The 22,265-nt window shown below is 47.8% G+C and overlaps 1 protein-coding gene across 1 annotated transcript; it reads left to right on the top strand.

Annotated features, from left to right (window-relative positions):
• The first annotated feature begins 17,786 nt into the window (after positions 1 to 17,786).
• Positions 17,787 to 22,265, top strand: MLF2 (myeloid leukemia factor 2). The gene is made up of 9 exons (XM_084765163.1): positions 17,787 to 17,992; positions 18,497 to 18,574; positions 18,812 to 18,938; positions 19,139 to 19,174; positions 20,059 to 20,112; positions 20,426 to 20,554; positions 20,723 to 20,882; positions 21,358 to 21,570; positions 21,734 to 22,265. The coding sequence occupies exons 2-8, from the start codon at positions 18,525 to 18,527 to the stop codon at positions 21,543 to 21,545; spliced, it is 744 nt and encodes a 247-aa protein (XP_084621289.1). The 5' UTR covers positions 17,787 to 17,992; positions 18,497 to 18,524; the 3' UTR covers positions 21,546 to 21,570; positions 21,734 to 22,265.

The following is a 22,265-nucleotide window of genomic DNA, read 5'->3' as shown; positions in this document are numbered from 1 at the left end:
TCATAAATCTTGGAGCCCCACCCTGGTTTTTCCTAGCAGAATTCGGTGCACCTTTTCTGAGATCTTTCCATTTCCCCTTTTCAATGCGCTTCTCGGACTTCAGTGACTGATGGCTTTAGCGATCTCTAACCATATCCCATCTCTGGAACCTCTCTTGCTTCATTTATCTCTCTTACCCCCTCCACTCACACACCCCCCCCACACACACACCCCTAGTCTCGCTCCCTCCGCGTAGGACCTCGTTCTCTCCCTCCCGCCTTCTTTTTTCTCTGCCATCTACTCCACCTCTCAGCCCCGCCTGCTGTCTCGGACACCCTGCTGGGCTCTTACCCTGTTGCCCTGGTAACCGCCCTCAACTCCGGTCACCTCCACTCCCTTCCCCCCCTCCAATCACCGCCACCAACAACCTCCATCCACCTTCCTCCTGTTTTTCCTGAGAGCCAATAGAAACCCTGTTGCCAGGTGGAATGCTCATTTGAATCAGCCAATCCAGGATCCTAACTGCTTGCCCTGCCTTATAAGGGGATGTGAGGAGGGCCACTCCCCCCACTCCCGCCCCACAGGGGCCGAACCCCTCCACTGTCCTTTCTCTCCGGCCTAGGAAAGAGACTGGGACCCACTAGTTTACCCTCTCATAAAGGGCCTAGCCTCCCATTTCTCTAAATGGGACCTCCGGGGTTGCTGGGAGGTATGGGACCGTGGGGAGTGGGCTGGACTGTGGGTTGGGCCTCAGGGCTGGGGGTGGGAATGAGGTGTGATTAGGGGAGGGGAGGCGGAGGGAGCCGGGAATTTTGCCCAGGGAGGGGTGTCTGGGAGCGGAGGCAGCTGCAGTGGAAAATTCCAGGGAGATGGCAAGGCTGAGAATGGGAATCCTGCCCCAAGGTCCAAGGGAGTGCATGGAAATCTGAGAGCTTGGACATTAGGGTCTGCAGTGACCGCCTGGGGTAATTCTACAAGGCTGGAGGACCGCGTCTAAGTCCCCCCCATGGATAATGGAGGAAGTACCCATTATCTTCTGTCTGGTTAGATCACAGGCCAGTCTCCTGAAGTTTGGCTTTATGAGAATGCAGCCGGGAGACTTGGGGTGAATTTGGAGGAAATGGGGTGTCCTTTAGGTTGGTGCCTCGGGTCAGTGGTGTCAAACGCCAAGGCTTGCTCCTTTCCATTGATGTACTTCTGAGGGTTTGGGAAGGCCTGCCTATTCCTAGAATTCTATTATTCTACAGTGCAATTGAGCAATTTCCTACTAGTTGAATAGGGGGAAAACTGTGCTTACACATTTTCTGAAAGTGGGAAAAAAGGAGAGACCAGGTGAGAACAAGAAAGGCCAGAACCCCCTAGAAGCTGTGACAACTGCCTGAGTTCCTACAAGCTCTTCTAATTGCGTCAAACTCACTCCTAGTGAAGTCTCCAGCTTCCTGACCTGCATATCTGTTGTCAGTGTGTGTTTACCTCAGACGAGCGCTAAGAAACACATAGTTGTCTCTGAAGGCATCAGAACACAGACGTCTGAGATTTGGGCCATCTCCTTCACCCTTTATTAAATCCTAATTTCACCCCTAGTGACCATATGTTTATTTCCCATTTTTCCTTTTTATTAAAAAAAAAAACAACACGCACACACACTTAGAAATTAGATAAGCCTTTTTTTTTTTTTTTTTTTTTTTTTGGTATTTCCAGACAGGGTTTCTCTGTGTAGCCTTGGCTATCCTGGATTCACCTAGTAGACCAGGCTGGCCTCGAACTCACAGTGATCCCCCTGCCTCTGCCTCCCTGAGTGCTGGGATTAAAGGCATGTGCCAACAAGCTGGGCTAGATAAGCCTTTTTTTTTTTTTTTTTTTTTGGTGTTTTTGAGACAGGGTTTCTCTGTGTAGTCTTGGCTGTCCTGGACTCACTTTGTAGACCAGGCTGGCCTCAAACTCACAGCGATCCGACTGCCTCTGCCTTCCGAGTGCTGGGATTAAAGGCGTGTGCCACCACGCCTGGCCTAGATAAGCCTTTTTATATAAAATTTTTATTACATTGTGTGTGTGTGTGTGTGTGCGCAAAATTTCCAGCAGAAATCAAAACAACTGTGAGACTGGTTTTTCTCCTTCCATCATATGGGGCATGGGGATCAAACTCAGATCAGCAGGCTTGGTGACAAGTGCTTTTACCATCTGTCTGGCCTTCTTTTTCCCTTGGTTTTTTGGTTGTTTTTTCTTTTTCTTTTCTTTTCTTTTCTTTTTTCTTTTTTGTTCTAGAGCTGAGGACCGAACCCAGGGCCTTGCGCTTGCTAGGCAAGCGCTCTACCACTGAGCTAAATCCCCAACCCCTCCCTTGGTTTTTTGGGACAGGGTTTCTCTATGTAGCCTTGGCTATCCTGGACTCACTTTGTAGACCAGACTGGTGTCAAACTCACAGAGATTTGCCTGCCTCTGCCTCCCGAGTGCTGGGACTACAGGCATCTAGTGTAACACACACACACACACACACACACACACACACACAGAGCGGCGACCCCCCCCTTTTTTTAAGGCAAGGTTTGTTTTGGTTTACCGTTCCCTGGTGATACAGGGAAGACAGCTGTGGTTGCCAGAGCAAGAGGCAGCAACTTTCATTAAACTCACAGGAAGTTAAGAGTAACGCATATTTGTGTTCTGCTCATGTTGTCCTTTTATTTTTTATTTTTTCTTTGTGTGGGTGTTTTGCCTGCACGTGTGTCTCTGCGCTACTTGTGTTCCTGGTTCCAGATAGGAGGCCAGAAAAGGGTGATCTGAGGCCCTGGAACTGGAGTGTGAGTGCAGGCTTCGATCCTTCTACATCATGGGACTGGAACTCAGTCAGGACTTCCCGAAGAGCAGTCACTGCTCTTAACAACTGAGCCATCTCTCCAGAGCCTTCCCTCCTCTTTTCCTCCCCAATGCTGGGATTAAAGGCATGTACCATCACCTTTGTGTGTCTGTGCATGCCTGTGTGCGTGTGTATGCTCACGCATATTCAGCTGCCTTTAGCGATCTGAAGAGGACTTGGAATTACCGGCAGTTGTGAGCCACTGGCCATGGGTGCTAAAAACTGAACGCGGGCCTTCTGCTAGAACAGCAAGTGCTCTTTGTTTGTTTTTTTTTCCTAAGATTTATTGATTATTTATACAGTGGTCTACATGTACACCTGCAGACCAGAAGAGGGCATCAGGTTACATCATAGATGGCTGTGAGCCACCATGTGGTTGCTGGGAATTGAACTCAGAACCTCTGAAGAGCAGTCAGTGCTCTTAACCTCTGAGCCATCTCTCCAACCCCAAAGTGCTCTTAATCACTGAGCTATCTCTCCAGCCTCCCAGCCCCAAACCCTCATTCACTCCCACCTCTGCTTTCTCATTTTTATTTAGTCCAGCTGAATAAATGGCTGTCTTTTTTTCCCCCTCTTCTTTTCTTTTTTCTTTTTTTTCTTTTTTGTTTTTGTTTATTGTTTTTGGGTTTTGGTTTTTTGGTTGTTTGTTTTGTTTTGTTTTGTTTGTTTTTTAGATAGGGTTTCTTTGTGTAGCCTTGTCTGTCCTGGACTCACTTTGTAGACCAGGCTGGCCTCGAACTCACAGTGATCTACCAGCCTCTGCTTCCCAAGTGCTAGGATTAAAGGCGTGCCCCACCACCGCCTGGCCAGCTAAGCCTTTTCTTTGCAGCAATGTTAAATTATATATATAATCACACTGGGCATGGTAGCACATAGCTGTAATCCCCATACTTGGGTAGTGGAGGCAGGAGGATCAGTAGTAAAGACTAATCTTGGCTGCATACTAAGTTGGAGGTGAAGCCAGGCTGGGCTATGTAAGACCGTGGAAGCAAACAGCAAGGAAAGTAACTTCCACAAAGCAGAATGTGGTATTGCATCCCTACAGTCCCAAAATTCTGGAGCCTGAGGCAGGAGGAATACCTTTCGCCTGCTGGGCTACACAGCCAACGCCATGCCAGCTAAGGCAAGACCCTGTCTCAAGAAAACAATAAAGAATAAACTGCCCTCAAAACAGCCACATCATGAGTATTCAGTCTGAGTGCGAGAGAATGAAAATGATTTTTAAGTATAAAAATTAGTTCCATTGCTCTTATCCACCACCAAGATTTCATTCAGATAAGTCAGTGTCAGCTAAGGACACATTTTCATTGTGCCTCCACACTTAGCTTAGTTTTTTTCCCAAGACAGGGTCTCACTCTGTCCTGGACTCTGCTCTGTAGACCAGGCTGGTCTTGCACACCTTTAATCCCAGCTCCTGATCTCTGAGTTCCCCCCACGCTCTGCTCAAGCTTAAATCTTAAGCCAGACACGATGGCACACACTTGGTTTTTTGGTTTTGGTTTTTTGAGACAGGGTCTCTCTGTGTTAGCCTTGGCTGTCCTGGACTCACTTGGTAGACCAGCCTGGCCTCGAACTTACAGCGATCCACCTACCTCTGCCTCCCGAGTGCTGGGATTAAAGGTGGGCGCCACCATGCCTGGCTATAGCACACACTTGTAAGGCCAGCACTCTAAAGCTGACTGCTAGGATAAAGGTCAATGAATTACCAGATTATTCCCCGTTTAGGCTATATTAAAATTTTTTAATCTATTTAAGTATGTGGCTGTTTTGCCTGCATGTATGTCTGTGCATGCTTGCCTGTAGTCCCTCAGAGACCAGAGGAGGGTTGGAGTTTCACATGAGTCAGAGCCACCCTGTGGCTGTTGGAAATGGAACTCAGGTCCTCTGGAAGGGCAGCCCTTGCCACTCACCTCTGAGCCACCTCTGCTGTCCTATGCTGTGAAGAGCTTTTGCTCTCTAAGCCTTCAGGGCAGGGACCTTGTCTTTTGCTTTCAGCTTTGTCTATCCACCATACGCCACAGTCCCTAACTCAGAGGTCCATTAAAGTATAGCGAAGTCTAAGTGTCTTTGTCCCTGGGTTGGCTGACATAGAATCTGAGACCTCGTGTTTCAGGATGTGCTGCTCAGCTACATCCCCAGCTGTTTTGTTTTATTTCCTTTTTTTTTTTTTTTCTGTATTGTTTTGAGACTGTCTCTTGTATCCCAGGCTGACCCTCCAAGTCCATATGTAGCAAGTCCATATGTAGCAAGTCCATATGTAGCAAGTCCATATGTAGCAAGGATGCTCTCTTGAGTTGCTGATCCTCATCCATCACCTTCTAAGACTGTACCACCAAGACCTTTTTTTTGTTTTGTTTTGTTTTTTTACTAATTATGTATACAGTGCTCTGCCTGCGTGTACATCTGCACAGGCAGAGGAGGACATCAGATCACATTACAGATGGTTGTGAGCCACCATGTGGTTGCTGGGAATTGAACTCATGACCTCTGGAAGAGCAGACAGTGCTCTTAACCGCTGAGCCATCTCTCCAGCCCCCCAAGACCGTTTTTATACAGTCCTGGCGGCTAAACCCAGGACTCCTGCATGCCAGGCAAGCACTCTGCTAGCTGAACTACATCACACCAGCCTGGGGTTGCTTTTTTTTGGAGCAGGGTTTTGATGTGTAGCCTAGGCCGGCCTTGAACTTTCTATGTAGCTGAAGTCACTATATTTAGGCTGGCTTTGTACTAGGAGGAATTTAGTGCTTTTCTAGTTCTTCCTGAACATTCTCCCTAGTGAAGTAATGGTCTGACCCTTGTACTGCTTCAGCACCTTTGACTGACTTTCATTTTGAGGCAGGTTCTAGCTAAGTAGATCAGGTTAGCCTCAAACTTAGAGCTAGGAGTTACAGGCAGGTGACACCAAGCTTTACACTTTGATTGGTGTTTCTCACTCTCTGCTTTCTCCTTCAACTGTACTTCTAAAATAATGGACTCTGGTCCAGTTTTCTGTAGTCATTTCAACTTCTCCCTCAGTACAGGTGTCATCAGACAACTGATCTCCTGGAGCTAGAGTGACAGGTGTGAGTTCTGTGTGACTGGTCTCTGAGAGCTCAGTATGTGGTCTTAACCACTGAGCCATCTATCCGGCCCATTTAACTATCTTTTTTTTTTTTTTAAGGGGCATTCTGGGGCTTGAACCCTGGGCTTTGCGCATGCTAATTGCATCTTTCTTTCTTTCTTTTCTTTTTTCTTTTTTCTGAGACAGGGTTTCTCTGTGTAGCCTTGGCTCTCCTGGACTAGCTTTGTAGACCAGGCTGGCCTCGAACTCACAGCGATCTGCCTGCCTCTGCCTCCTGAGTGCTGGGATTATAGGCAATGTGCCACCACCGCCCGGCCTAATCACATGCCTTACCACTCACTAAGCTAGCAGCCCAGCCTGCAGCATCCCTCCTTGTCCACATCCAACCCCTGCAATTAGTAATTAGAATGTCAGAGAACAACTCTGCTGCTGTGTTTATGTTTACACAGGCAGCTGCTGTGTACCTTACCTTAAATATGTGTTTAGAACTTTCACACATTACACAGACCACGGCCGATCCAGGAGACAAGTACAGAAAAAACAAAGGGCTAGTGAAAATGGGACAAAGGCTTACTTGACCTGGCGAGTTCAACTCTAAGGAAACGAATAACGAGGAAGAAGTGATGTGTTCATGGATCTTTGCGGTCTCCCGAGGCTGCTCCAGCACTGATGTCTGCTCAAGTCCCGCCACCACCTACATAATTCAAACCCTGCTGACTCCAAAGTCTCTGGCACCGGCTTTATTACTGAGGTCCAGAGCACAAATCTGGATCCTTTTCTCCCTTCCCATGCTGTTCCAGGGAGCCGCAAGCTAACAGGAGCTAACTGAAATCTCCCAGTGCTTCCTTTCTGGGTTGACGGTACTTTCCTCCTCACAAAGGACCATGCTAGACCTCAGCTTTTTGGGGTTTTGTTTGTTTGTTTTCCTTTTCCTAGAGTCTCTTTTTCTTTTCCCTTTTTCTTTTTCTTTTTTTTTTGTTTTGTTTTGTTTTGTTTTTTTGAGACAGGGTTTCTCTGTGTAGCCTTGGCTGTCCTGGACTCGCTTTGTAGACCAGGCTGGCCTCGAACTCACAGCGATCCGCCTCCCGAGTGCTGGGATTAAAGGCGTGTGCCACCACACCCGGCTTCTTTTCCCTTTTTCTTGTCTTTTGGTTTTTCGAGACAGAGTTTCTCTGTGTCACTCTGGCTGGCCTCAAACTCATGGTGATCCCCCTGCCTCTGCCTCCGGACTGCTACCACTTCGCCCAGCTCAACTGCTGCTTCTTGTCCCCACCACCCCACCTGTCAGAGGCTCAGTCATGAATTAAGACTTTTTGTTACTTCACACCTGACTCAGTTTCCCTATTTCCTCCCATACCTGTAGTGTATGAACTCAAAAAAAAAAAAAAAAAGAAAAAGAAAAAAAAGAAAGTTCCCAGGAATGCACAAACGGCCTTTCGATTTAAAATACAAACAGGCTGTTGTAAAGTTCGCTACTTACAGAGTTGCTCCACCCTCACTCTGTTCAAATATCCAACTGTCCTGGGTTGGTTCCAGATATGTGACCTCACATCCAAAGAGGGCCCCTTCTCTGGCCCAGCTCTACCCTCTCAAGGATTTCCTGACTCTGACAGCAGCCAGATGAGCAGCGAATGTAGTAGTCACATTCAGTCCTCGTCCTCTACCCTCATTCCTTTAGGAACTTTTCTTCCTCTACCACATCAGCTACGGGAAAAGCCAGTGACAGACAAACTCCTGCCCTTCATTGATCTGACAGAGAAGAGAGAAAGAGAGAGAGAGAGAGAGAGAGAGAGAGAGAGAGAGAGAGAGAGAGGCAGACAAAAAGGGAGGGAGGGGCAGGGAGAAGGCAGACAGACCTAACTGCTAGCTGCTTGTAAAATTATATCTCTTCAATTCCTAGAGAGCTGCCTATGTGTGTCACCAGGCATGCTGAAAATGAGCTTGCATATCTCCTCCTCCCTTCACGTGTGTGTGTGTGTGTGTGTGTGTGTGTGTGTTGCTGAGGATCCAAGACACGGCCTTGTGTTCACAAGGCCAGCTCTGAGACTGGGCTACATCCCAAGCCTACTTCAAGACTTTTTCAGCTGGGAGAAACAAGCAAACCCAATCCCATTTTATTTATTTATTTATATATTTTTAATTTGGCATTGGTGTTTTGCTTGCATGTATGTCTGTGAGAGTGTGTTGGATCCTCTGGAACCGAAATTACCGACAGTTGTGAACTGCCATGTGGTTGCTGGGAATTGAACTCAGGACCTCTGGAAGAGCAGACAGTGCTCTTAACCATTACGCCATCTCTCCAGCCCTTCAAGCTATTTCTAATAGTTAAAAGTTAAATTGTAACCGGGCACAGTGGCGCACCTTTTATCCTAGCACTTGGGGGGGGGGGCAGAGGCAGGTGGGTTGCTGTGAGTTCGAGGCCAACCTGGTCTACAAAGCAAGTCCAGGACACAGAGAAACCCTGTCTTGAAAAACCAAAAAAAAAAAAAAAAAAAAAAAAAAAAAGGAAAAAAAGTTAAATTGTAAGCCTGGTGCATGCCTTTAATCCCAGCACTTGGGAGGCAGAGGCAGGTAGATGTCTGTGAGTTCCAGCCTGGTCTACAAAGTGAGCCTAGGAAGGCCAAGGCTACACAGAGAAGTCCAACTTGAAAAAACAAACAAACAAAAAGTTAAGTTGTAATTTGTAAACATTCCTAGGAGAGGAACTGTCGCGAGCAGAGAGTTTACACTCAGAATCCGGAACAAAAGAGTCAGGCCAAGAGCAAGTGGTACGATTTAGCAAGAGAGGTTTATTAGCAATACAAAGGCAACTACAACAAAAGGCAGCGGCTAAGGCTCCAAGGCCAAGCCACCAATACCATTTCATTACACTCTTATGCCATTAGGGTATACGACCTGATATCGAGAAGTTCTGTCGAACAGGTTCGCTGCTGCGACTTGAATCAGTTCTCGGGTTGTTATCTGACAGCATGTCTGTCCGCTCCATCCTGGGAGAGCGCCCATCGGCTGGTAGCATTTTAGGTGATCATGGTGACAGCGAGAGAGAGAGAGAGCTAGCGAGCGAAGAGAGCTGGCTGCTTCTTCTCAGGGTTTTTATACTTACTTTAACCTTACCCTCTCTAATTCACACATCTAGCTTTCTGCTGCACTCTTATCACCAACTTGCAGTCCTGGCTGCTCCTAGGTCAGAACTTACTACTAAGGTATTATCTATCACTCACACATCTGGTCAGACGTCAGCTTTTTGGGCTGTCAGCTATTTTCTACGCTGGGCCTTGAAACAAGCCCTGACATGTCCTACACTGGGCTTTGAAACAAGCCCTGACATGTTTATTACATTCCACCCCCTGACACCTGAAATGATGTCAACATGAAAGGTGTCATCCTGGTTAGCCATCAATTGTTGGCTATTGATGGTTAAACAGTTGCCTCGCAGGGCTGGGGTTTACAAAGTCATAATGGCGCAAACTTCTAGTAATTAAAGTAAATGGTTTCCTTAAATTAGCTTTAATATGCAAACGTTTTAAAATTCTATATCTTCTATTCATTTCATACCATGTTTTAAAAGCTGCAAATTCTAATAACATTTCATCCATCATTGGTGCTATCAGGGTTCTAATTGCCCATGATTGTAAGCTATTTGGGGTATCATTGATTTGGTCAAAATGCCTGTGGCAGAAGTGTGAGATGAAAATGCGGGGTCCATTGCGCTGTAACAGGTCACACTGTCTTCCACTGGGTCCTTTTCCGAAGTTTGGCATATTTTCCTCTATTTCTGCATGACAAAGCAAATTTTGCAAGAATAATGACAACAATAGCAATGCCTGCTACCATTACCATTTCTTTAAACCATTCCCACCATCCATATAGTGGGGAACATATCCTATTTTCCTGCTTTGTTTGTCTAGCTGCTAATTACTTCTGCGTGTTGCGCTGACTTTTCAGTTCCTTGGTCAGTTATGACCTTACCATCTTCTGGCCTATAGGCTGCAGCTTTCCACTTCACTATATTATTAGTAGTTGTTGATGACCCATCCGTAAACCATGCATTAGGTATATTCTTGCTGAACTCCTTAGTGCCCCACAGACCAATGGTCTGATCTGGGCCAGGTTCAGCGCCCTTAGGTATAAGACTGGGTGGTATCAACCAGGTTGGGTTTTCTGTATTCCCTGATCTCAGAACTTCTTCTGAGGCTTGGGATATATGACCCTGGGTTGATACTTTATTGTGTTTGAGAAAGTCTGACAGGTACCACTTCCAGTGAAGTACTTTGCCTTCCATGGGTTGTCCTGCCCAGGCTTCTCCTGGTGCTTTAATCCAGTCTATAATGGGCATTTCTGTTCGGATCACAGTTGGGTTATTCTTTATTAGTGAGTGGGCAGTTCTGCATGCCTCATATGTGGCCCAGATGGTCCTCTCAAATAGAGAGTATTTATTTTCTGACCATGGGAACTTTTTGCAGTAAAAGCCAATTGGTGTTAATCTACTTCCTTTTGCGAAGATATTCCAATTGCCATATCCCTTTGTATACAATACTTCTATTATTACTGTATCTTCCTTATTAATATAGCCAAGGGATTGGTACTGTCTGATTAGGTCAATCATGGTTCTGACCGCCTGTTCCTGTGCTTCTGACCATTCAAAGTCTTGAGCTTTTTTGATAATTTTGTAAAGAGGCTGCAGTAGGAGTTGCTGATAAGGAATGTGTTGGCGCCAGTAGCCAAACAGTCCTATCAGGTGCTGTACCTGCTGCTTATTTTTAGGCTGTTCCAGAGTATCTAGTTTACTAATAACTTCTTCTGGTATTTTAGGTCCTTCTGTGGACCAATGTACTCCTAGAAATTTTACTTGTTTGCTAGGTCCTTGAACCTTGGTTTGATTAATAGTTCATCCTTTATCTCTTAAATGTTGTATTAAATCTTTTACTGTATCTTGAATTTTGTCTTTGTCCTGTCCATAAATCATCAAATCATCAATATAAGATACTAACTCTACCCCCTGACTATCAAAGTCCTCCAGGGTTTTCATTAGGGTGGTGTGGGCTATAATTGGACTGTTTAAATAGCCTTGAGGCAGTCTGAGAAATTTATATTGCTTTGATTGCCAGGTAAAAGTTGTTATTTCTTGTGATGCTGGATGCAATGGTATTCCAAAGAACATATCTGAGAGATCTATAGTTGCCATCCACTTTGGTGCTGCTTGTCTTATTCTTAAAAATATATCCTCAATGTCAGGTAAGGTTCCTGGCATTTTGGGACTTAATTCATTAATTTTTCTATAATCTACTGTAAATCTCCATTTGCCATTTGGCTTTAATACTGGCCAAATGGGTGAATTATAATTAAAGCTTTGGGTAGGTGTCACTATGCCTTCTTTAAGCAGTTCCCTTAAGGTGTTTGTAATGTCCTCTATTCCCCCTTTTATAGGATATTGTGGGGTGAAGGAGGGCTTAATTTCTGGTAACCTTACGGGTTCTATTTTTACTTCTGCTAAATTAGTGAAAAAAAAATTTTTTTAATGTTTTTGATTTGCAAAAATTTTGGAAAAAGCATCTTAATATGATCTATTCCTAAAACACTTGAGGGTGCAGTAAAGCTTGCCATATCTAACTCATATTTTTTACCAAATAAGTCTACTGTTACCTTAATAACTGGTACTGTTTTAGTTGAATTTACTCCTTGTACCTATATATTTTTAAATCCTTTGTTTTGGTTTGGGTGACAGTTTATAATACTGATTTGACTTCCTGTATCCAGTAGCCACCTTACTGGTTGTAATTTTCCATTTATATCTATTGGGAAGTTAACAAATGGTCTGGAGTCTAGGTCCTGCCATTCTGGTTCCGTTGCCATTGTCTGACTTGTGCTTGTGGGTGAGGGGCCCTGCAGCCCCTGTTGCCTAAAAAAGGTCTTGTCCTCAGGAAAGGTCTTATCACTGCTCTTGGGCGGTTGGAATAGTTGTTAAAAGGTCTTATCGGCGTGCCCCTGAAACTATTGAACATGCCGGACTTATTTTTAGGTCTTATAGGCATTTGGAGATCTTGTCTGCCAAAGGGTTTTAATTTGATATTCTGGAATGGTCTGAATCTTGGTTTTTGCTGTCTAGGTTTGACTTTCGCTTGGAAAGATACCACTCGTTCTTGTTCTAATTCTCTGAAGCCTTTAAAGAAATTAATAGCTTCTGCCACTGTTTGGCAGCCCTGAATGCTTCCTGTCAAGCTCATTTTTAGATGTTGTGGAGCTCCTTTAACTATAATTCGCTTGAAGGATGGCAAAAATGGTGCTGCCTGGGGTGTGTTAGCCTCATTATATATGAACCATAGAATACCCAGTTTTCTGCAAACGTTAATTGCCTCTGCATAAGTTGTCCATCTACCTGCTGTTTCAAATTGTGTTAGATCTAGGGTGGGGAAAGCTAAGCGCCAGGCTGCAGTTATCCAATCCAGGAGTGGGTGTGTGTCACCTTTAGCGGTGTCCAACACATGTTCCAATGCTTCATAGATAGACGGGTTCTCTATGATTTCCCCAATTCGTCCCATCTCCTGTTCTGTTAGAATGATTGTGTCAGCCCCTTTTTCCCACAATCTGACCATGTATTGTGCATCTTTCTGACCATTTTGGGCATATTCCCATCTTAAATCTGCCATCTCCTGTGGGGAGTATGGTCTGGACTCTTTGACCTCTGTTCCCGGGATATAGTGGGGCTGTCTGCCATCGCTGAGGGGATTCAGACGACTGGCAATGTTCCTGATTGGAGTCCTTTTACTTGTAGTTACTACCGGGAAAGAGTATGAGGGTTCAGATGAACTGGCCAGGTCCTTCTGTTTCCTCACTATATTCATGGCTAGCCTTTTGCCCATAATTCGGTCCTTGTCTATATCCTGTATAGTTTTCACCAAAATTGCTGGTACTTCATTCTTAGGCGCCTGTTCCACCAGCGGTTGCACTACTGATAGGTCAATAAGACCTATTCTTACATCAGTAGGTTTCATGCCAATTCTATTTTTAACTGCCTGGGCTGTTCCCAACCATTTCTATTCCTCTGCAGTTTCTGGGGGGCTTCCTGTGGCTGGATTTAGATGTAAACTCCTCATTTTCTTAATTAAAGACTTCATTTCCACAGCTTATTTGCCAACCAGTATAGCAGTTTAATCTCTCTTTTCCTAAGGTACCACTGAAGGTTACTTGTTTGAGTGCTCTTGATTAATTTTTCAAATTTTAGATCGGCCAATCTTTCAATTCGTTTACTGAAAAATTTCAGCATTTGTTTGAATTTTAGTTGCCTTATATTGAGTTCCTTTCCTCTGTGCCATTAACCAGCTCTTCAGTTGGCATCGGGCACTGAGTTCGTCCTACTTCCGCACCCTTAGGGAGGGTGGTGTTTTCGGACCCAGGCTTTCCCCGCTCCTCATCGAGGAGTCCGGTAATCACCTGGTAACTCGATATAAGTTTTCAGCCAGATTACATGCAAGCCTTTTGTAAATTGGGGAAAGTTAACATAAAATGATCCTCTCCCCAGCCTTGTTCCAGATCCTGCCGACTACGCCAGCTGTCGCGAGCAGAGAGTTTACACTCAGAATCCGGAACAAAAGAGTCAGGCCAAGAGCAAGTGGTACGATTTAGCAAGAGAGGTTTATTAGCAATACAAAGGCAACTACAACAAAAGGCAGCGGCTAAGGCTCCAAGGCCAAGCCACCAATACCATTTCATTACACTCTTATGCCATTAGGGTATACGACCTGATATCGAGAAGTTCTGTCGAACAGGTTCGCTGCTGCGACTTGAATCAGTTCTCGGGTTGTTATCTGACAGCATGTCTGTCCGCTCCATCCTGGGAGAGCGCCCATCGGCTGGTAGCATTTTAGGTGATCATGGTGACAGCGAGAGAGAGAGAGAGCTAGCGAGCGAAGAGAGCTGGCTGCTTCTTCTCAGGGTTTTTATACTTACTTTAACCTTACCCTCTCTAATTCACACATCTAGCTTTCTGCTGCACTCTTATCACCAACTTGCAGTCCTGGCTGCTCCTAGGTCAGAACTTACTACTAAGGTATTATCTATCACTCACACATCTGGTCAGACGTCAGCTTTTTGGGCTGTCAGCTATTTTCTACGCTGGGCCTTGAAACAAGCCCTGACATGTCCTACACTGGGCTTTGAAACAAGCCCTGACATGTTTATTACAGGAACTATGCAAAGGGTCTGGAGACATGGCTCAGTGGTTGAGAGCCCTTGCTGCTCTTAAAGAAGAGCCAGGGTCAGTTCCAGTATCCACATAGTGGCTTACAACCCCCCCCCCAACTTCAGGCGATCTTAACACCCTCTCCTGACCACTGCATGCACTGGGCAAGTACAAACATACATGCCAGCAAAACACTCATACAAAAAGAAAGAAACCTGCTGGGTGGTGGTGGCGCACGCCTTTATTCCTAGTACACAGGAGGCAGAGACAGGCAAATCTCTGTGAGTTCAAGGCCAGCCTGGTCTACAAATCAAGTCCAGGACAACCAAGGCTACACAGAGAAACTCTGTCTCAAAAAACCAAAAAATAAAAAATTAAATTAAAAAAAGACAGAAACCTATTTGTTTGTTTGTTGAGACAAGGTCTCTCAATATTGTTCCAATCATCCTTGAACTTGACATGTAGACCAAGCTGGCCTCGAACTCAGAAGACATTGTTGGGGTTGGTCTGGTGCTGTTGTGTATTCCAATGCTAAATACTGATCCCCAAGATCTGGTTGCTGTCCAGAGGAGTGCTCCATCAACAGGTGATTGTAGTATAATTTGCTTGGCTAATAAGGAAAGGCCTGTGCAGACTAGAGGTAGGCGGAGCTTCGGTTCTGGGGCTGGGGGGGGGGGGGGGCGGGGCTCAGGTAGGGACCATGAGGCTGGGAGGAAGAGAGGAGCCGGAGAAGGTAGAAGATGATGGAGAAAGAGGATGTGGCCTGATGGAGCAGATCCAGCCCAGACAGGATGACCTATTGGCAAATAACTTCGGGAATACAGCTAGGCGACAGCCAGATTAGCTTAGAAAATTAGTTTAAATTGTACCTGCTCACTTATTGTGCCTAAGGCTTGTTTAAATAAACCAATAGGTCGCTCTCAATTTTTGGGAGGCTAGCCAGGTCATAGAATAACCCTCTAGTGTTTAATAAATATTCTACAAGAAGTCTAGGTAGCAGAATATTCATTGAAGTAAGTGTGTGTTGTGGGAAAGATTAAGCTTTGTCGCAGGTGGAAGCAGTCTTGGCGGGCTTTACCCTTGGGGCACACCATGAATACCTTGTAAGAGACTGTTTGAAGCCTTCCTGGGCTTGGAATTCAGAAAGCCTACCTAGGAACCCCACCGTGGCTATTGTTTTCCTAATTGAACCTCGAAGGGAGAAGGGACCGCCCTTTACATATGACTGGGAAGGTGGGGGAGAGAAAAACAAGAGGTAAAAGGAAAAAAGGAAAAGGCGCGGAGAGGGAGGAAGGGACTGAACCAGCTCGTGGGACAGAGACACCTAAGGACCCGTCCTGCCAAAGGATTCCAGGAGGTTTATTCTTCTATCCCTTTAACCTTTTTTTCCTTCTTGTGTGTGTTAGTTAGGTTGTATAATAAAGTTTAATTGTTAATAAACTGAGCCAACAGTGTGTGTGTGTTTGTTTTTGAGGCAGGGTTTCTCTGTGTAGCCTTGATTGTCCTGGAATTCACTCTGAATAAATAAATATTAAAAAAATAAAAAATAATCAGAATTATTTCATTTATACTTGGCCCATGTGTGTATGTGTACTACATGTGTACAATGCTACTGGAACTAGAGTTTTACTGATGTGAGTCATAAAGTGGAAACTGGAACCAGGTCCTCTTTATGAGCAGAAAGTTCCACCTTTAATCCCAGCACTCTGGGACAGAGGCAGGTGGATCTCTGTGAGTTCCAGGCCAGCCTAGGCTACAGATGGAGTTCCAGGACAGCCAAGGCTACACAGAGAAACCCTGTCTTGAAAACAAAAAACAAAAAACAAAAAAGCAGCAAGTTTTTTCAGATTTATTTTATGTGTATATGTGTGCCAGTGTGAAAGGTGTGTGAGTACCCTTGGACGCCTGGAGAGGGTGTTAGATCCCTGGAAATGGAACTCTGTAGTCTTAGTGGGTTTCTCTGGAATAGCAGTAAGCACGTTTTAAAATGTCTGTTTTGTTTTCTTTTAGACAGGCTATATAGCCCAGCTTAGCCACTAACTCACAGAGATCTTCCAATTTCTGTCTCCCAGAACTGGATTAAAGGCCTACCCGACAACAGCAGGCACTTTTAGCCACTGAGCTGGCTCTGCAGCCCTGCTGAACTCTTGATGGAGTATCAAACTCCTTTTTTTGTTGTTGTTGTTGTTTGTTTTTTTGTTTGTTTTTTCGAGACAAGGTTTCTCTGTGTAGTCCTGTCTGTCCTGGACTCACTTTGTAGACCAGGTTGGCCTCGAACTCAGTGATCCGCCTGCCTCTACCTCCGGAGTGTTGGGATTAAAGGCATGTGCCACCACCCCCGGCCCAAACTGCTTTTCTTTAGAGCAGGAAGAAAGGGCATGTCAGATGGCATATCCAGAGAAACTTATTAAAGGTTTTATATATTCCTAGAAATATCAATGAAAAACAAGTTTTCTTGTATTCTTTTAGTTTTCCTTTGCCCATCTGCCGTAGCTGTATTACTGTTCCTCCTGTTAACACTATTTTTTCCATCTAGTATTGATCTAACCGAAAGAAACCGAGACTCTCTGTTCCCCATCTTTTCCCAAGGAACCCTGGACCCTTTTCCCCAGGGAACTGTGGAGAATAAACCTTTCTCTTCGGGTCAGGTTCCACACGGTACCAACGTGGCTGACAGCCAGAGTAAAGAGTGAGCGAGGGAGTTTTGAGTTTGGATCTCTGTGGGTCAAAGTCTACCCAATACAGTTCGAATCCTCTGACCCAACGGGGAGGGCTCTTTTCTCCAGCTCTGCCAGATTTTGTGCCAGAGAATTAATATGTCAAAATAGCAGTCTCTGGCTTTGGAGTCAGGCCTCTTGGGCTTACTTTTTAGCCCCGCCCCTGGGTGATTGTGCTTAATTTAACTCTCCACCCCTTTATTCTTCTAAACTTTAGTCCCTTGACCTACCTACCTGCTTAGAGGAAAGGTTTTTTTGATGACGAGCAAGAGGAAAGGCTTTGGAATGTAGCTCAGTGGTAGAGCACGTGCTTGGCATGCACGAGGCCCTGGGTTGGATCCTGAGCAGCAAAACCAAAAAACACACAACAAAAGCCAAACAGGCTTCAGAACCAACGCCTTCGCCCAGGCCAGCTCTTCACAGACAGACAGGTCTCCTGGAGAAGTCCAAAAGCGCTGAAGTTCCAGCCTGGCTCAGGAGCGCCCTCTGGCGGCCAGGCTCCCAACCTGGATTCCCTTTCCCGGTCGGCCTTTTCGAAGGCTGAACTAGACCTGAGCTAAATTGTCACCTCCTCCCCTGCGTCACTCCGAGGACCCCGCCCGGAGAGCGTCTCTCTAGAGACAGGCCTCCCGTTCCCGTGGTTAAGCGCCCCTCCTGCAGTGTGTTTAAAGGTCCCCGCAGGGATCCGCCCCACAGGTCGCCCACAGACAGCCCGCCTCCCCGTGCAAGGAAGGTGCGGCACACCCTGCCCCCAAGCTGCGCTCGGCCGGTCCCTCCCGATTCCGCTCCGCCCTTCCCCCCCCCGCCCCCCCTCCCCCCGCCACCTTCGCAGGAGCCTCTTCCTGTCCCCAGATCCCCGAGCCAGCTTAATGAGGCCTCCCACCGGCCCCAAAGGACCCGCCCTCCCGGGCGCCGCCGCACGAGCGCGCGCGCACCGCCCCCCTCCTATACCGGTGGGCGGAGCTCCTACGGCCCGCCTCTAGGACTGATCTACGTGACGTCACTTCCGTCCAGGCCTGGCCGAGGTTCGGCTCCGCGGGCCGAGGGCGGGGGTACGGAGGTGGCAGCTGAAACAGGAGGCGGTGCGGGAGGCTAGAAGCTCCCGCGCGGACCAATCCCTGCGTCCCGGGCCGCGACCCTGTTCCTGCAGCGCCCGGAGAAGAGGCCGGCCGGATGGGCCGCTGAGCCCGAGTCGGGGACCGGTGAGGCTAGGGCGGCGCGGCCCGCTCGGTTGCAGAGCTGCGAGCCCCGGAGCGGACCTCCCTCTCCGGCTCGCCCGGCGGGAGGCACGGGCTGGGGCAGCGGCGGGCTGGCTCCGTGGGCAGTGAGGCCTGGCAGCGGCCGGTGGCAGCAGAAGGCGGAGTAGTTGGGGGTCACTAATGGGGTGGCGGGCCGGCGTTCGGAATTCTCATCGAGCCTGTCGGAGGAGGAGCTGACCGTGGCTCGGGGAAGAGGATGGCGGGCGGGGGTGGAGGGGCAACACTAAGAGGCTTGAGGGGGAAAAAATTCCATGACCCGTGAGATAAGCCTGGAGAGCTTCTCGCTCTCAGGACTGAAAGGTTATATGGCCGAAGGGTCTCCCTGGAGCGTGGAGGGGTCAGTGACAGTGTGTGTGCCAGAGACGGCTTTAAGAGTAGCTACACTGAGCCGGTGTGCACGCACAAGCTTGGCTGCCTGCATGGAACTCAGCCTCCGTGTCTTCACAGTGTGGAGCCCCCTGGAGCTGAAATCAGGATGTTCCGCTTCATGAGGGACGTGGAGCCCGAGGATCCCATGTTCCTGATGTGAGAATTCCCTCCCCCTTATGCCGAGCACTCATTCTATTCTGATTCAGGTCTGAGCAGTTCAGACAGACCTCTGGGTTCCCGTGTCTGGAACTGGTTAAAATTAGCTGGATACTCAGCTGCAGCTCCCAGTCGGATGGAAGTTGGCACCTGTGCCACTGTGTGCCCTGCTTATTTAGGGGAGGCGGGGAAGGCAGGGCTTTGATCTGCCATCTATGTCGTATGCTCAACCCACAGGGACCCCTTCGCAATCCACCGTCAGCATATGAGCCGCATGTTGTCAGGTGGCTTTGGCTATAGCCCGTTCCTTAGCATCACAGATGGTAACATGCCAGCAACCAGGCCTGCCAGCCGCAGGATGCAGGTAACAGTTGGAACCTACCTGAGACCCAGGGTGGTTAGTAAAAGATGCTGTCGTTGGTGCCTAACAAGGAAATGGGGTGTGTGTGGGAGGCTGGGAAGGGGGCTTTATGACTGCTTTGGAGAGAAGGGTGCGGGGCACTGGCCTTGTTTGTATTGTAAGGCGGTAGAATGTCATCCTAAGTTCTGTTCCTTGTCGTGTAGGCTGGGGCTGTCTCTCCCTTCGGGATGCTGGGAATGGTGAGTCAGTATCTTCCTGTGTATCTCAGACACACTGTCATCTTAGATGTTATTTCCAAATGTGCCGCTCTGGAGTAGTCTCAAGGATGGCCTCAAAATCCTCTCTTGGCCTAGCAGGCGCAGTTCAGAGCCCATTGGGTGTAAATCTTGGCACTAGGGCTAGAGGGTTGGCTCCACGGTTAAGAACATCTGGCTGCTCCTCCGGCAGCCAGGATTCGGTTCCCAGCACCCACATTGCAGCTCACAACTGTCTGGATCTCCAGTCCCCAGGTCTCAGAAGCCATCTTCTGTCCTCTACTATGCATTGCATGCGTGCAGTACACAGATGTATGTGCAGGCAAAACACCCATTCATATAAAAATAATAAATAGAATGTTCAAAAAGAGGAAAGAAAGAAAGAAAAGGAATCCCGGAGCTGGATACCACTGATGCCTGCAAGCTCTTATCCGCTGGAGAAAATACAGCTGTATAGGAGTTTTCTTGGGGGGGCAGGGTCATCTTAATGTTCAGAGGGTTTTTGTTTTGTTATGTTCCAGACAGGGTTTCTCTGTGTAGCCCTAGAACTCACTCTGTAGACCAGGCTGGCCTTGAACTCAGAGACCCACTTGTCTCTGCCTCCCAGTGCTGGAATTAAAGGGGTGCATCACCACCAGCACCCAGCATGTTCAGAGGTTTTAATTCATTAACTTTGGTTCACTTCCCCAAAGACAGGGAAACACACAGAAACAGGGTCAGCCACAGAGCCCCAGGAGGCGGGAGGCTGGTCATGGAGGAGGAACTTAAGTGGTCTGGCTAGATGTGCAGAAGGGGGGGGTGTCTATAGTCAGGTGAGCGTCACGGTACGGGATCCCCTTGGTTTTCCTGACTCTCATCTCTTCCCTCAGTCTGGTGGCTTCATGGACATGTTTGGGATGATGAATGACATGATTGGGAACATGGTACGACCCTTGCTCCGTATTCTTCCCCAGCCTTGTTCTCAGTAGCAGCCAGCATGGCAGGAAGGAGGCGCGTGCTAGTGAGGGCTGGCTTGGATGCAGTGCTTGAACTAAAGCACGGGCCCTGCGTCTGCCTCACACCTGTGTATGATTACGTGTGTTTGGTGTTGGGCTGGGAGCGGTTGGGGAAGCTGGGATGTCTCTCCCATTCGCACATGTTTTAAGAACAATGTGGCAAGAACAAGCAGCTGAAGGGAGCTGCAGAGCCCTGCAAAACGGACCCTCATTCCCTCCGGCCCTTCCCTTCACACCTTAGGAGCACATGGCCGCTGGGGGCAACTGCCAGACCTTTTCTTCTTCCACTGTCATCTCCTACTCCAACACTGGCGATGGTGCCCCCAAGGTTTACCAGGAGACATCTGAGATGCGCTCTGCCCCAGGAGGGGTGAGTAAAGAACCTCCCTATTTCAGAGGAGGTAGAATTGGGAGAACTCACAGGAACCTGACATCTTTTTTCACGAATGGATCGTGGGTGGGTGGTGTGTTCATCCTGGGGTTATATAGCCAGGGCTTTGGGAGGAGGATTGAATGTGCCATGTTCGCCTCCTCCCAGATCCGGGAGACACGGAGGACTGTCCGGGACTCAGACAGTGGTCTAGAGCAGATGTCCATTGGGCATCACATCCGGGACAGGGCTCACATCCTCCAGCGCTCCCGAAACCACCGCACCGGGGACCAGGAAGAACGGCAGGACTACATCAACCTGGACGAAAGTGAGCCTTCTTTCTTGCGAGCACAGCCTCTCTTCTAGTCCCTATGGACTAGATGTAGCTTCCTCTCACATCCTACACTTACCTCTCACGCAGAGTGGTGGGTGGGCCCTCTGCTCAGGCTTCCTCGCCAGCTTCAGGGCTGAGTCAGGTGTCGCCAGGGAGGGGCCAGCTCCTGTGGCTGTAGTCATGTTGATGGTGTTCTACCCTTCTGGATCAGTGGCTTTTCTTTTTCCACCCCTCACTTCATCTTTCTCAAATTAGTGGCTTTATTAAATTAACATGGTGCATGTAACTCTGGTGTCTTTGCCCAGTAGCTATGCCTCAGGCATCCAGTAATATCCAGGAGCCCTGTTGAAGCCACAATGGCTCCTACACCCGTTCTCACAAGCATGATCTCACCCTTTGCCCCTGGTTTCTGTTCTTGGAAGGCTGTGGCTCATGTCTCCTCCTCGTCTGCGCTCTGTGTCTTCCTTAGGTGAGGCAGCAGCATTTGATGATGAATGGCGAAGAGAGACATCCCGATTCAGGCAGCAACGTCCTCTGGAATTTCGGCGGCATGAGGCATCTGTGGGTGGGGGACGAAGGGCCGAGGGTCCTCCCCGCCTGGCTATCCAGGGACCTGAGGACTCCCCCTCCCGACAGTCCCGGCGCTACGACTGGTGAAGGCCCCTGGCTCTTAGCCTCTCTTGTAAGTGCCTGAGAGGGAGGAATGGAAAGATGACAGACCCAAGGAGGCTGGGCAGCAGCAAGCCTGTGTGCCTTTTGGGTTCCCTGCTAGTCATGCCTTTGGTACTGTAGTTGCTGCAGGCTTCTGTGTCCTTCTCTGACATGCTCATCTTTTCTTCCTCCAGGTACAGGCTGAGAGGCTGAGAAATCATCCCTTGAAATAACTTTGTCCTTTCCAAGTTCTATCCCAATTTAATATTAAATTAACAGGCAAGTTGGCCCCCACCTCTCCCTGGGGGTCTCAGGGAGAACCTTCTACTGTCCCCTTTACCTGCTGTCTCCATCTCTCATCCCCTCACCATGATGACCCCACCCATCTCGTATCCACTAACTTGAGTTTTCATTTTGCTGCTCCATTTCCAAGCCGCCTCATCTTTCCCTGAACCCCTGCCACACATTGAAGGTTTTGGGGGGATGAGCTCTGGGTTTAGGGATCTCCATCCGTCAGCTCCCCTGGGTCCTCAGAGCCGCACTGCAGATGCCATGGTCCTGCAGGGCTGTGGAAGGAGTGGACTAATTCCCAACTCTTTGCCCCTTCTCCCACCCCCAACATCACAAAACACTTTCCTATACCCTTCTCTGCCTTTATAAAAAGAAATGATTTGTGCAACTTGTAACTAGGTGTTTATGGAATAAAGGAGAATGGAAAAAAAGTAA

This window comes from Acomys minous, assembly GCF_964271855.1.
Source record: "Acomys minous genome assembly, chromosome: 17".
Taxonomy (NCBI): Eukaryota; Metazoa; Chordata; class Mammalia; order Rodentia; family Muridae; genus Acomys; species Acomys minous.
This window is presented reverse-complemented; position numbering and strand designations above follow the sequence as displayed.